This window comes from Sinocyclocheilus rhinocerous, unplaced genomic scaffold (assembly GCF_001515625.1).
Source record: "Sinocyclocheilus rhinocerous isolate Xijiao unplaced genomic scaffold, SAMN03320098_v1.1 scaffold1283, whole genome shotgun sequence".
In the NCBI taxonomy this organism is placed as follows: Eukaryota; Metazoa; Chordata; class Actinopteri; order Cypriniformes; family Cyprinidae; genus Sinocyclocheilus; species Sinocyclocheilus rhinocerous.
The window spans coordinates 540,325-556,651 of record NW_015642522.1 but is presented as its reverse complement, the minus strand read 5'-3'; the positions used below and the strand labels follow the sequence as shown (position 1 = coordinate 556,651).

Here is a 16,327-nt window from a genome sequence, read left to right as displayed (position 1 = left end):
GAAGTGAGCGGGGAGGGGGGGAGGGGGGGGGAGCTGGGGAAGGAGAGAAATCATGCGCTCGCAGCAGTAATCGTTCATTTCCTGTTCTCCGTGCCAGTCCTTTCAGACGCACTGCCGGAACTAATCCAGCTCCCCATTAATCTGCCCAAATTGGACACGGAACGCCGCGCCATTCCAGAACCCGCAGAACCACCGTATTCCAGAACTGTGGAATACCGTCAAATTCCAGAACAGCACGGAATCTACTGAACAATGAGATCAGTGCAAGTTTTGTTGCATTACAAAAATACTGAACACCGCAGAGATATTCTACGATATTTAAAGACAATATGAAATTGGTATTTTAATAAATAATAAAAGTCGCTAGTCTTATTACCAATAATTCATCAATGCACATTATTCTACAAATAAACTTAAACAAAATAATAATAGTATTCTTTGCTTCTAAAAAAGACGTGGAGAAAACCTTGACCGTAGAGTGCTATAACGTTGCTAGAACATTCCTAGAACGTTGCTAAAGCATTGCGGCACTCCTTCACAAAATCCAATTAACAGAGTAACCCAATCAAATTTTGATAGGTAAATGCAGCAATATTTACTATAAATATTCAGTTTCATTGATAAAACATGCAATAATGCGAAATATAAATGTGCTGCAAATGCCATTTCAAGTTGTCTTCAGGAATACTGCAGTGTTGCAAAAACACCAAAACACTCTACTGACATTCGTGTTAAACTCAAAAAAGACTGAATACAAGATCAGAGACGGTGTGCGAAGGGTTAAGGTTTTCAGGTTCGACAGAGAAAGAGCAATGACGCGACGGAGAAAGTGCGAAAAACAGCGAGTCTGTGAAAGCACGGGAATGAATGAGAGCGAGAAAGGTTTGAGTGGGAGTGCAAAAGCCGAAAGGAGAAAGAGATGAGACGGCGGCTGTGTGTGTGTGTGCGCGCGAGCGAGAGGAAGAAAAAAACGGTGTGTGTGTGTGTGTGTGCGCGCATGCGCGCGCCAAGCAATCGCTCTGTGCCTGTCAGGGGCTCTCGCATGTCAGACTCAGTCTCACGCAGAAATAATGAGATGCGAAGAGAGCAGGAGAGGGCAGTCGGAGAGAGAGACGGTCGCGCACACACAAACGCAAATGCGAGCTTACCTCATATCCCAGCCGCGCAGCTCGCTGCAGTAGAGTCTCGCCTGCGTTCTTGTTGACGATGAGTCGGCGCGCTTCGGGCGGCATGGGCCTGCTGACTGGTGGCTCCACTGACACTGGAGGTGCGGGGGCGACCGGAGGTACGGGTACATCCGGAACGGCACATGGAGGGGTCGGGGGTGCCGCGGGTTGGTAGGCAGGGGAAGGGGGTCGGGTTTTGACCGGAGAAATCTCGTAATCAGAAAGAGTTGCTGGCTGCTTCTGGGCGGAACGTTTCACCACCTGACGGGGGGAATAAAAATGCGTTACTTTACAAGGCCTTTGGATTTCACACAGATATTCAAGTCATAGTACGTGGTGGCACAAACAGGGAAAGGCGGACGTTCTTTACAAAGACAGAGCGGATAAAAGAGTGACAGAGCTACACTCACTTGGTGCCAAGAGACAGGCGGGATGGAGCGCTAATTAATCACAGCGACAAGTTCATAGTCAGCACTGCAGTATAATCAGAGAGACCGAATTTTGAAATTCGAAACATTTGAAAATGTTGAGCTGTTCCTACAATTTTTTTTCCACAGTAGAGAGTAAACTGAGGCCGAACAGCAGTGCAGGAAACGCTGTTTCCGACCATAAACCAAGAACAAAAGTGTGACTGTCAACAACGACTCCTCGCACACACAGCCCGCATGGTCAGCAAGGTTATTTTTGGCCTGCAGTTAAATATGCCAAAACAAACAGAGACTATTTACACCAGTACAATCCATAAACACGTTTTAAACTGAAAAAATGTGCCTCTTCCCACATCGAGCGCTTCTCCGTTTTCGGCTCTAGGCTGCGTGCTTGTTTGCGAGCTGGATGGAAAGCTGCAGACGCCGATCCGTCAGCGAGTGTGTTCCCCGGCAGGGAAAGTTAAACAGGAAACAACGGAAGACTTTGGCTCTCTCCCACTTGCTTTATCTCTCCCGCCTTCCGTGTGCGAGTTCTCTATCTGTGGAGCACAGCAGGGCTATCTGTGGAGCACAGCAGGGCGGGCGGATGAGAGCCGTGTGTGTGTGTAGGCCGTGAGTTCATGCGAGCAAACTGAAGGTCGGGAGGGGGGGGCGATCGGGCCGGGAACTCCACCCACCCCAGAGGAGTTCCACAGCGCAGCAGCTGTCCCACACACACACACAGCGCACGAACATACACACTCTGCTTGGTCCGTAACAACACAAAGAAAACAAGTCTCTTTAAAATATGACGATTGACATTTTCTTGTTTGTCTGAATGAGGACATACAGATTAGACAGACCAAGATTAATCCGACTACTAAAATATTTTATATATATACCGGTAGGTAGGTAGGTAGGTAGATAGATAGATAGATAGATAGATAGATAGATAGGAAACAACGGAAGACTTTGGCTCTCTCCCACTTGCTTTATCTCTCCCGCCTTCCGTGTGCGAGTTCTCTATCTGTGGAGCACAGCAGGGCTATCTGTGGAGCACAGCAGGGCGGGCGGATGAGAGCCGTGTGTGTGTGTAGGCCGTGAGTTCATGCGAGCAAACTGAAGGTCGGGAGGGGGGGGCGATCGGGCCGGGAACTCCACCCACCCCAGAGGAGTTCCACAGCGCAGCAGCTGTCCCACACACACACACAGCGCACGAACATACACACTCTGCTTGGTCCGTAACAACACAAAGAAAACAAGTCTCTTTAAAATATGACGATTGACATTTTCTTGTTTGTCTGAATGAGGACATACAGATTAGACAGACCAAGATTAATCCGACTACTAAAATATTTTATATATATACCGGTAGGTAGGTAGGTAGGTAGATAGATAGATAGATAGATAGATAGATAGATAGATAGATAGATACACAGATGATAGATAGATAGATAGATAGATAGATTGATTTAAAATATTTTTATTCATATTTATTTATTAATAATAACAATAAGAATGCAAAAAATGTGTATATAATAATAATAAAATAATAAATTATTATTATTAATTGTTTCCTTATTTTATGAAATGTATTTAATAGTAATAATAATAAATCCTAATACATTATTATTTATCAACAACAATCATAAATATATTTATAAGAAAGAGAAAATATGTATATAATAATAATAACAATAATAAATGTTTATATGTTATATATATTTTTAAGAAGAGTTAGAATAAATGTATATAATAATAACAACAACAAAAACAACCATTTTTATCACTATTAAATGGTAGTTTAAATTATTTTATCAAATTTAATAAAAATAATAATAAATACTGATCGTATTTATACGTATAATATTAATAATAGGAAGAATTAGAAGAAATATGTGTATTATTATAAAAATAATAATCCTAATTTTTCCAATATTTTGGATTTTTATTTATTTTTTTAAGTAAAAAGATAAAACACAAAAAAGGTAAAGGAAAAATATACACATTTCAGCAAACCACTTGACAAACTGTTATGAGTCATTTTTCCCAATTGAGGACATCCCGTATGTCCCCAAAGGCAGGTATCAGAAAAAGTAGTTCACTTTGCAAACCAAGTAAACCCGCACACACTGTATTGTGTAAACACCTACATAATATTTTCATAGGAGGGCGTTTGTCTGCTGTAAACGCTGTGGACTCGAGGTGTGTGTGTTTTGTGTTCGGCTGCAGAACGCAGGCTACGTGTGTGTGCGACTGTGCGCTACATCTGCGTGCGAGGAGAACGCAGGCGGTGTTATTTAAAGAATGCACAGCGAGTTCACTGGGGAATCATTTTCCTTGACGGAGAGAGAAAGAGAACAGATTCTGACCCGGCCTTCACTTCTCCCCTCCCCCTCGCTTGCGTCTTTCCACTGAGAGTCTGCCTTTCAGCACGAGAGGAGGTCAAAGCAACCGCACTCTAAACACACACGCTATGACCCCCTCCCGCATCCGTTGAGCCATCCCAGAGAGCCGCGGTGCTTCCCTAATTGGTATGATTAACATTGTTGTGATTGGAGACACGTTTTTAAACGGTTCCTCACTGAGCCCGGGGAGAACGCCTGTGGACCAAAGCAAAGAGCACCGCTAGCCTCTCTCGCGCAAACAAAGAAAGGACGTTCTTGTGCGGATAAACGAGCACCTCGACCTTCTGTGATCGCACCGACATGTGCCTCCGCACTTACCTTGTGTTGGTGGGCGGGGCTGAGTTCAGGACACTCCTCATTGGTCGACTGCGACAGCATCCTGCGCTCCTGTTGGCCGAGGTGCTTGGTCTTGCATTGCCGCTTGCCCTTTGGCTTTTCAGGGTCGCCGTGCCAGATCAAACGAGTTGGGAAGGTGCCTTCGGGGTCCAGAGAGGGCAAGGAGGATCCCAGTGACTTGCGGTGCTCCTTTAATCGCTGCCGTTTTTCCGAGAGGTGAGATGGAATCGAGGAGGAAAACTTCCGCATGGTATCGGCACAAAAGCCGTGAGAGAGAACAGGAACTGCTAGAGAGAAAGAGAGAGATTAAAAGAGTTGGCTAATATTACGCTCATGTTTAAATCGGAAAAGCTGAACATTTTTGACCAGTTTCCGCGTTGATTGTGGTGGAGAATCTACGTAATTCTTCAAAATGTAAAAATTCGGTAAAATGCATTAAAATTAGCTGAAAATGTTACAGTGGGGAGGAAAATAAAACAGAAAATAAATCAATTGAATTGAAAGTTGAACATTTTTGTTTGTGCCGTTCCTGCACTGATTGTGGTGAAAAAGCAACGTAATTCTACAAAATGTGAAAATTTGGTATAATGTATTCAAATTAGCTGAGAATATTGCAGTAAAATGAAAGGAAAAATGTAGCTGAATTCAGGTAAATGTAAGCAAAATAAACAAAATTATTATTTAATTTCTGCACCAATTGTGATTTTTTGAAAAAAAAAAAAAAAAAAAAAAGTACAAATTGTCAAATGCATTCAAATTAGCCGAGAATACTACAGTAGAATAAAAAAAACAAACAAATAATTGAATAAACATTCAAATGGTGGGAGAGAGATGAACAAATATCTTAAAAGTTTTTTGTACCTTTTCTGCACTGGTTGTGGTGGAAAGTCTAATGTAAGAATTATGTCATATGTAAAAATTTGCTGAAAATATTACAGTAGAATGAAACAAATTCAGCTGAATGAGACAAATGTCAAAATATTTAACGAACATTCAAAGGGTGGGAGATACGTAAAATGCAAATGTTACAGTGCAAATGTGTTGTCAAAATAATAAAATGCATAAAATAAATTTTAAATTTTTTTGTAAATTCTGTAATAACTAATTTCACAGAAAATATAACTGGAAAAACAAATTCAGCTGAATGAGACAAATGTCAAAATATTTAACGAACATTCAAAGGGTGGGAGATACGTAAAATGCAAATGTTACAGTGCAAATGTGTTGTCAAAATAATAAAATGCATAAAATAAATTTTAAAAAAATACTACAGAATTTTGTAGCCGCAGATTCTATGAACATACTAACAACTTTTTAATTGTAAATTCTGTAATAACTAATTTCACAGAAAATATAACTGGAAGGAAACAACACAAAGATAAATAGCAAGAACACAAATTTGGGATTTACGGTTTGTGCGTTTGCAAGATATTTCATTACGGGCAACACGCACAAATATCAAACCGACAGAAGCTTCCTTAAAGTCTCATTAGGTAAATCAGACTGACAGCAGTAGAATGAACAGCAGCAGGCTGACCGCCTTATGAGGGACGGACAAAGGACGAAAAGATTTACAAAAACTGATGCATCCTTTCCTTCGTCTGCTTTCTATTTTGCATCACATGACCAGAGCTCAAGCAAGAGAGGCACGTTTAAGTGATAACATCAACCGGCAGAGAAGGACAGAAGCAAAAAGAGGGAAAACATGAAAGGAAGAGCAAGATAAGAGAGGGAAATCAAATGAAAAGGGAAGCAACAGCGAACAGAAAAGGAGAAATGACGGACGGACGTAAAAGTGGAAGAATAGAGAGAGAAATGCAGCAGCGAGGGAAAGAGACGATGAAAGGGTGAGCGCAAGGCCGAGAGAGGGAGAGAGAGAAACCGAGCACGCTCCACATCTGTTCCATTATTCATCATATTCCCCGTTCAGTCGCACACACACACACACAAAGCCAGCGAGAGCCCCACCACACAGTAAATTTCTCTCACGCATGCAAGCAAGAACAGAGGACGCCAAAGACAGAAGACCACATAGCCAACAAAAACACATACTACCAACTACCAAACACTAATAAATAAATATATATATATATATATATATCAGCCAGGCCAAGTATCAAATTTGGGCGATAACAAATTTGGCCGATTTTTGCTAACAAACGTTCTCACAGGCTTATTAGCAGATAAATAATATAAAAATATAGAAACAAGATAAGTGTTTGTTTACATATACATATTGTTTACATAACAGTACATATTAAAACTTTCCATTCATTTGTTCAAATTTGGTAGAATTTTTGCAAATTTTGTCAAACTTTTGCAATTTTAGTAAAATAAGAAAAATAATTTGTATACAAAATGTACAAGTTTTGTTTACCAACTGATGAATTGGAGTAAATACTGCATACATTTTTACATTCACTAAGAAAAAAAAAGATCTTCACATTCTTGGTGAATTGAGTAAATATTGTGTAAAATAAACATTAGAAATTTTGCCTACCACCAAAAAAACATGTAACAATGTTTCAATTTGCAACCACAAAAACTGTTGCAGAAATGTCACCCACTCTGCTATCTAGATATTGTCTAAACTAAAAAAAAAAATCCCCAAAATTGACCACTACTACCAATATTCACAAACATGCACAAGTTTACACAAACAGTAAATTCGCAAATCATATCCTCACCGCAAAATCAGATCCATTACACATCAGCGGCCTCTGCAGTGATTTGGTTTGGTAGATGAAGCTGGCAGATCTACTAGATCGGCCCGAGACAAAAGCACCTTAGAGAACCTTCAACACGCAGACCACCAATTGTGCAACTGTTCGCATTTGGTGTGTGCGCATTTGCGCGTTTGTGCACAAGAACACATCCTCATGGGCAAACTGTTCCAACCTGTGTAAAGTGCTCCTCTCCTTCAACAGGCTAATTAAAGTCCTACCCTGAGAACCCTTGAGACCGGATTCACCGCACCTACCCCACACGCACACACACATACACGCACAAAAGTGTGCGTGCTCTGCAACCTAAGTGAATCACTCAATTAGCAAAAGGGGAGCAAAGACCTTAATGTCTTTAAAAATCAACAGAACAAAAGCAGTGCGCTAAAAACGCACACACACCCTGGGGCTTACAGCGGAGAGTCGTGCATCACTGGTATGCGTGTCTTGTCTCTCACACCTTGTCATAGACGACACAAATTAGCCTGCGTGTGTGTACGAATTCCCTCAGCTGAAGAGCGAGAGCATGTGTGTGTGCGGTGGGAGACGGATTTTGACAGGGACATCTGGGGGATATTAGCCTCCCATTAGCACGCAACTGGGCAAACACACACACACACACACACACACAATAATGCATTAACTAGCAAACCATCTCTCATCTTGAGTAAAACCAAGATGCATATGTATAGGACCATATTACTCACACGCACAGAGTGAGGGATAGAATGAGATAAAGAGTCTCGTCTCTCATCTTGCTGCTCTCTAATCCTCCTGACAGAACGCCAGCACAATATCCAGCAGCCAAGATACTGACGGGCAGCCTCACACACACACACACACATATTGTTATTTGCACAGTTGTGGAATCTCATGGCTCATTACTCTGCGGCATGCGCTTTCTCGGCGATGCTTTTATACCAACAAGGAAGCAAGCGCCTGAGAGTGTGTGTGCGTGCGAGCGAGCGAGCGAGTGCGAGCACAGCTTGTCAATCAACAAGAATCATTATTGCTATCCCAAAGCCACAGACACAGGGCGACGTGCTCTGCTTTCCTCTAATCTGCCTTCTCGTCAGTAAAGCCGGTTCTGTGATTAGTAGTAAATCTCCATCACCTGCTTTCAGATGGAGCGGCATTTAATACACAGAGCCGTAGTTCACTGACAAGCTAGGCAATAATCGAATGTGATTCGCGCTCATAATCGAATGTGATTCATCTGCGATTATGAACGCGATATTGCCTAGCTTGTCAGTGATCTACGGCTCTGTGTAGTAAATGCCGCTCCATCTGAAAGCAGGTGATGGAGATTTACTACCAATCACGGAACCGGCTTTACTGACGAGATGCGTATGACAATCGCATGCGATTAATTGCACAGCCCTATTACATTGTGTCAAATTTTAATTTTAAATTTTAGTTTAATTTGTTAAAGTTTTAAGTAAAAGAAGAAAAATATTAGTATATGAAATATACAAGTTTGCAACCACAAAATATTGCATACATTTCACCCACCCTGCTATCTAGATGAAAAACAAAACTGAAAAAAAAACAAAAACATTATTGGTTGACCACTACTACAAATATTCCCAAACATGCACAAGTCTACACAAGCAGTAAATTTGCAAATCGTATTCTCACCACAAAATCCGATCCACCATACATCAGTGGTCTCTGCAATGATTTAGTTTGGTGGAGATGAAACTGGTGGATCTAATAGATCGGCCAGAGACAAAAGCACCTTAGAGAACTTTCAATGTGCAGACCACCAACTGTGCAACTGTTCGTGTTTGGTGTGTGTGTGTTTGCGCACAAGACCCCATCCTCATGGGCAAACTGTTCCAGCCTGCGTAAAGTGCTCCTCTCCTTCAACAGGCTAATTAAAGTCCTACCCCGAGAACTCTTGAGACCGGATTCACCGCACCTACCCCACACACACATACACGCACAAGTGTGCGTGCTCTGCAACCTAAGTGAATCACTCAATTAGCAAAAGGGGAGCAAAGACCTTAATGTCTTTAAAAATCAACAGAACAAAAGCAGTGCGCTAAAAACGCACACACACCCTGGGGCTTACAGCGGAGAGTCGTGCATCACTGGTATGCGTGTCTTGTCTCTCACACCTTGTCATAGACGACACAAATTAGCCTGCGTGTGTGTACGAATTCCCTCAGCTGAAGAGCGAGAGCATGTGTGTGTGCGGTGGGAGACGGATTTTGACAGGGACATCTGGGGGATATTAGCCTCCCATTAGCACGCAACTGGGCAAACACACACACACACACACACACACAATAATGCATTAACTAGCAAACCATCTCTCATCTTGAGTAAAACCAAGATGCATATGTATAGGACCATATTACTCACACGCACAGAGTGAGGGATAGAATGAGATAAAGAGTCTCGTCTCTCGTCTTGCTGCTCTCTAATCCTCCTGACAGAACGCCAGCACAATATCCAGCAGCCAAGATACTGACGGGCAGCCTCACACACACACACACACATATTGTTATTTGCACAGTTGTGGAATCTCATGGCTCATTACTCTGCGGCATGCGCTTTCTCGGCGATGCTTTTATACCAACAAGGAAGCAAGCGCCTGAGAGTGTGTGTGCGTGCGAGCGAGCGAGCGAGTGCGAGCACGGCTTGTCAATCAACAAGAATCATTATTGCTATCCCAAAGCCACAGACACAGGGCGACGTGCTCTGCTTTCCTCTAATCTGCCTCGCTCTCGTCTTTCACCTCGGTTCTCCCCTCAGCGCTCCGTATCCTCTTTTCATCTCTTTCACTCCTTCTCTTCCACCCTTTCCCTCTGCTTTCTAACAGCCGTTCGTTCCCTTTCTCTTTGTGTCTCATTTGTTCACGCTGCGTGTGTCTCCCCACTCAGTTCTCTCCTTCTGGGTCCTTCTCTGACCTGCATAACTTAATGAGACTTAGTCTTAGCTTAGAGCACCATTTACAGACCTGCCAATAGAAAGAAAAAGGGTGTAGTATGTAGGGCGTAGTATGCAGAATTTAGTATGTGAAAGCACGTAGTTTGCATAGTATAGAAATAGTATATAGTATGTAGGATGTGGTATACATGTATATATACGGAACATTACGTAGTAAGTAGGGTGTAGTGTATACCATGTAAAGTGTAATGTGTACTATACTAGATATGAGAAGGTTGTATGCCATAGTATGTAGTTTAAAGGATACAGAGTGTGAGACAAAACATATAGGAGGTAGGGTGTAGTATGTGGACTATAGTACGTAGTGTGAAATAACTCAGTTTGCATAGTATTAAAAGGTATAGTGTGTAGGATGTAGTATATATATGTAGGGTATAGATTGTAGTATATAGGAGGCATTAATTAGTAAGTAGGGTGTAGTGTATACCATGTAAAGTGTAGTGTGTAAGCCTTGTAGTGTGTAGATTGTATGCCATAATATGTAGTTTTTGTAGGATACAGATTGTAGTATGTATTGTGTAAAACGCAATATGTATTAGGTACTCTATGGCCTGTAATCTATGTTGGATGTGAGGCCATAATATTTAGGGTGTAGGGAATAGTTTGCAAGAAACAGGGTGTAAAAGGTAGTGTGCAGAGCGTAAATTAGGGTGTAGGATGTAGTTTGCACCCTACAACGATAGATACTACATAGACTGTATTGTGTAGAGTGCAATGCATAGGACGTAGAGATGCAGTATGTAAGGCAAATGTAGGGTATAGGGCATAAAGTGTAGTATGTAAGCCATCTGTAGGGTGTAGTATGTAGTTTGTGGTGCATAAGAAACCGCACTCTCTGTATCGGTATTCTTTACCTGAATGGTTTGTGCATGGCTAAATGAGGAAACTGTTTAGTAATGCAAATAAAACAGGATAACAGACTACAAAACCAATTTACTCCGTTGTCCCTTGCCATCAAGTCTGTGGTCCTCTTGACATAAATGTCCTCTAAAGATTTTCACAGACAGGCTTCTCTGTTCTACCCAGAATGCTCTGCTCTCCACTTACAACCGTGCATTTAAATGAGACAAAATGGGAAGGTGTACCTGTGTTGGACTCTGCGTATTCCAGCTGGTCCTTAGTCCAGCCTTTCTCCACTTCTGCTTTCCTCTTCACCCCCTTCTCTTCAAATCCATTCGCTTTGACCTTTCGATCCACAGCAGGGACACCGTGGGCGACTCGCGGGACCTCTGAGGGACAAGAGTCAAGCTTTTCCCTCCTGGCGGTTTGGAGTTGTGGAAGAGAGGCTTTGGATGTGGGAGACAAACCCATGTTGGGAGCTCCGAATTGCGGCCTGTCATGGTTGAGCTGCCCCTGTCTATCCCACAGTTCCTGGAGATTATGGAGGTGACGGGGCTTACTGAGCCGAAGACCCGTCAACTCGATACACACCTTCAGATTCTTCACCTCCTGCTCGGAGGGCTGCGGCCACACGTCTGTGGAGAGAGATAGAAGCAATCCGTTTATACCTTGTATTAACATTCAGCTCGGATGATCCAATCTTAAGTGGTCAGCTGGGACGATTTGCTGGATACACCTGGATTTACTATGCATCTCAAATCAAAGAATTTGTGACCGGTGTTGGGAAGGTTACTTTGGAAATGTAATAGGTTAGTGTATACCATGTAAAGTGTAGTGTGTAAGCCTTGTAGTGTGTAGATTGTATGCCATAATATGTAGTTTTTGTAGGATACAGATTGTAGTATGTATTGTGTAAAACGCAATATGTATTAGGTACTCTATGGCCTGTAATCTATGTTGGATGTGAGGCCATAATATTTAGGGTGTAGGGAATAGTTTGCAAGAAACAGGGTGTAAAAGGTAGTGTGCAGAGCGTAAATTAGGGTGTAGGATGTAGTTTGCACCCTACAACGATAGATACTACATAGACTGTATTGTGTAGAGTGCAATGCATAGGACGTAGAGATGCAGTATGTAAGGCAAATGTAGGGTATAGGGCATAAAGTGTAGTATGTAAGCCATCTGTAGGGTGTAGTATGTAGTTTGTGGTGCATAAGAAACCGCACTCTCTGTATCGGTATTCTTTACCTGAATGGTTTGTGCATGGCTAAATGAGGAAACTGTTTAGTAATGCAAATAAAACAGGATAACAGACTACAAAACCAATTTACTCCGTTGTCCCTTGCCATCAAGTCTGTGGTCCTCTTGACATAAATGTCCTCTAAAGATTTTCACAGACAGGCTTCTCTGTTCTACCCAGAATGCTCTGCTCTCCACTTAAAACCCTGCATTTAAATGAGACTTAATGGGAAGAAGTACCTGTGGCGGACTTTGCATATTCCAGCTGGTCCTTAGTCCAGCCTTTCTCCACTTCTGCTTTCCTCTTCACCCCCTTCTCTTCAAATCCATTCGCTTTGACCTTTCGATCCACAGCAGGGACACCGTGGGCGACTCGCGGGACCTCTGAGGGACAAGAGTCAAGCTTTTCCCTCCTGGCGGTTTGGAGTTGTGGAAGAGAGGCTTTGGATGTGGGAGACAAACCCATGTTGGGAGCTCCGAATTGCGGCCTGTCATGGTTGAGCTGCCCCTGTCTATCCCACAGTTCCTGGAGATTATGGAGGTGACGGGGCTTACTGAGCCGAAGACCCGTCAACTCGATACACACCTTCAGATTCTTCACCTCCTGCTCGGAGGGCTGCGGCCACACGTCTGTGGAGAGAGATAGAAGCAATCCGTTTATACCTTGTATTAACATTCAGCTCGGATGATCCAATCTTAAGTGGTCAGCTGGGACGATTTGCTGGATACACCTGGATTTACTATGCATCTCAAATCAAAGAATTTGTGACCGGTGTTGGGAAGGTTACTTTGGAAATGTAATAGGTTACAGATTACAAGTTACCCTATTTAAAATGTAATAAATAGTGTAATTATTTATATTACTTTATTAAAGTAATGTAACTGATTACATTTGATTACTTTTTGAGTAGCCTACTTTTCAAAATTTCTAACAAATATTTTCAAATGTTAATCATTTTGAAACATTTAAAGCAGGCAGGGTTAACATTACAGTAGTAATCAACACTAATTACTGTCAGACTTCAAAATCCTTTATCACTTGAATTAAGATGATAATTAAATTTTAAAGCACAGCCACCACAAAATCAGACTTTAACACCTGTTTTTACTTTGAGGTTAAATACAGATTTAAAAATCAGAAGATAGTTTAATAAATTTGAAATGAAATCTTTGCATAGCTATGAACATGAAACACTGGCATCTAACAATGCTTTGGAAAAAACTGTTTAAAAAATAAAGCATACACAAACCCAAATAGGAAATAAAATGGTTATCAAATCAGCATGTGTCATATTTTCTGTGTCCTAAACTCCTGAAACATTGGTGTCTCATATTTTAAAGCAGTCAATGCAATTTGGGAATGAAATCAATCAAACCTATATGTGTAAGAAAACATTCAGCTGTAACCCCTTTTGTAATCATTAACATTTTCATAAGTAACTGTAATTTAATTACACATTTTTTCTCAGTAACCGTAACAGATTACAGTTACATTTATTTTGTAATTAAATTACGTAATTCCGTTACATGTAACTAGTTACTCCCCAACACTGTTTGTGACTACATACATTGCGTACTAAACTGTGCCCAAATTTCTTGTTCTGGCATAAGTTTGTGGTTATATGAATCATAAGTTGTTGCTTGACTGACACATTTAGGATGCATTAGGTTACAAATGCTCTGCAGCCATAGACATCTCTGCCCCACGGTGATACCGGTGTTGTCACACGTCGATTAACCGGTGGGAAAATTTCTTCACCATCACAACCCTAATCTCTGACCACCAAAAGTTCACAATGCATCCCCAGAATTGGATCGTAATGCATCTCCACAATGCACTGCAACCCATTTACAGCTGCATTTAGCGATGTTCACTTGTGTCAGTGCAAAGTATAAACAAAGGGTTGCGCACTTAGAGCAGGAATTGTTTTCCAATTGTTAACAGAGTTGTTTCCTTCTAGAACACAAAAATCCACCAGTTTGATAGCTTTTAAAATGAAAGTACAGAGCTGAACAGACACCCACGTTTTGCTGACAAAAACAAGCTTTCTGGGACAAGTTTAAGCGATGCGATTTATACAAAGGCTGTTTTGATGTCTGAAAACGCCCTTTAGACTGAGCACAAAGAGAGAGTAGGGCAGAGAACGCCCGGCAGTTGTGTTTATTTGGACCATGTGACGGCAATAAACACAAATCAAGATGAATCGAAAAGGCCAGCGAAAGGATCAAAGCTGGAGCAAGCAGAGGAAAAGGGAAAAGAGCAGCGAGAGAGTGAGACGTGTCAGGAGGTCGGTGATAAGATGAAAGACAGAGCAGACCATCCACTACTTGGAGCTGGCGGAAAGAATGGGATGAAGAGACTGAAAAAGAGGACAGACATGCTGAAGGACATTGGAGAGACAGACAGCCCGGATGTCTACCTGAAATCAGTCTCGCTCTCTTCGCCGCGATGCCATTATCGTCCTCTCCTCTCGTCCGTCTCTCTCCATCTCTCTCTTCTGCGGTGTGCACGCAATCAGGGTGGCCTTGGCTCTGTTCCAAACCCAATGCACGTTTCCTGCCCGTCGCCGTGCCAACAGACCCCTCCTCCTCTCCTTTCACGTCCCTCGCTCTCTTCTCCTCTGCTCGGCGGGACTGTGGGACATCGGCTGGTGGGCCGCACCGCTGGAGCACGGGAACTCTGTTGTTTGCACATGTTGGCGTCGCACCTGCGTAGCCACACAAACACAATTGCGTTAGTCTGACACATTGCGTCACCGGCTTGCAAAGAAAGACCTTTTCCAAGTTCAAAAGAAGCGCGACAAATCAGTAGAGGCTGAGAGTAGACAGAGAGAGATAGAAAGAAAAACAACAGAAAAACAACCCTGCCCCCACCCTACCCTGGACACTTGTGTGCTTGTGCTAACTATACCACACCCATCCCACACGGGGAGCTAGACGGCAAACAGGGACGCACTTGCTCGCTCTCTCTGCGATCTTAAATTAGCCCGAAACATCCGTGCCAAGAGCGCAAGCGGCAACCCAACTCGAGTCTCCTCTCCCTTCCTCTCTCTCCTCCCCCTCTCCTGCTTTTTCCCATTCTGTGTGTGGCAGTGAAAAGCGCTCCTTGAGAATGTCTCCCGGCAGCTAAGAGCAGCAGCGCAGATCAAAGACAGGCGCTAGGGGCTCATGCTCCATACCGCCCGCTTCTCTCTTTCACACACACACATTCGCACCATATATAGCATCACATGCACGTCCTAAAATCATGCACTTACACATTACACATCTAGCTGACACCTTATAAGTCACACATAAACCAAATCTATCAAATTTACCAAAAAATACACATTCCACAAAATTCATAAAAATGGTGTGGAATCATGCATACAAAATGACTCGATTAAACGTGCCCTCGATGCAGAACAGAACTACTTTTATACTGGCCTGGGTAAGAATGCAGCCCACCCTGCCCCGGGCTCTCACAGACACGCACAAAGCATGTGACTAACACCACATGCATCCCATAATTCATGGCAATGTGTGCACCATAGCAACTCTGAACCAAAACAGATCACCATGGTAACATCATTTGCGTCACCCGGAGAGAGTTAATGTGGCCATTCTGAGAGAGCGAGAGAGAGATGTTGAAGGACAGACGGGGCATAAAAATCAAGAGAGGAACGAAGGACATGAAACATCCTGAAAGGACGCACAAAGTAAATAATCAATTACTTGAACTGTATTGATTGATAAATAGAATGGTATTCGACAACTTAAAACTAGAGTAGAAGGTTTTCTGTAGCATTTTCACCTTCAAAGCTTCACAGGAACTGCCGGTCTGCCGAGCGCACTGTGTTTATGTAATCCAGAGCGCTGTTAATTGTCCGTGTGGCTGACACACATGCGAGCGTTCACGCACACACACACACTCTGACCCACATGCACAGGAAACGCCTCGCCTCTGTGAAAGCCACCAGGGAGAGCGAGGTCACATAGCAGCAAAGTGTTGATTTGGAAATCTGATGGCATTAGGCCATTACCAAAGCTCAAGTGGAAAATACAAGAGCCAAAACAGCAGAGAGAGAGAGAAAGAGAGAGAGAGATAGGGAGAGAGTCAGAGCATGTGCATGTTTATGCGAGCGCTTCCTTTTGAGGGTGGCGGTGGCGGAAGCCATGTTTACCACGTAGTTTCCGCTGGTTTAACGCTGTTGCATGGAGCGCCACAGCACAGGGACCGTCCCTAGTGACAAGGGGAGGAAATGTAAGGGGGT

At 42.7% G+C, this 16,327-nt stretch overlaps 1 protein-coding gene across 1 annotated transcript in view; it reads right to left on the bottom strand.

Annotated features, from left to right (window-relative positions):
- Positions 1-16,327, bottom strand: part of LOC107756025 (BCL-6 corepressor-like) — a 50,088-nt gene that overhangs the window by 18,325 nt on the left and 15,436 nt on the right. The window contains exons 6-9 of the mRNA XM_016573001.1: positions 14,495-14,782; positions 11,081-11,470; positions 4,300-4,604; positions 1,149-1,427 (exon numbers count right to left, since the gene is read on the bottom strand). Coding sequence (XP_016428487.1) covers positions 1,149-1,427; positions 4,300-4,604; positions 11,081-11,470; positions 14,495-14,782 — 1,262 coding nt within the window. The remainder of the gene's footprint in view (positions 1-1,148; positions 1,428-4,299; positions 4,605-11,080; positions 11,471-14,494; positions 14,783-16,327) is intronic.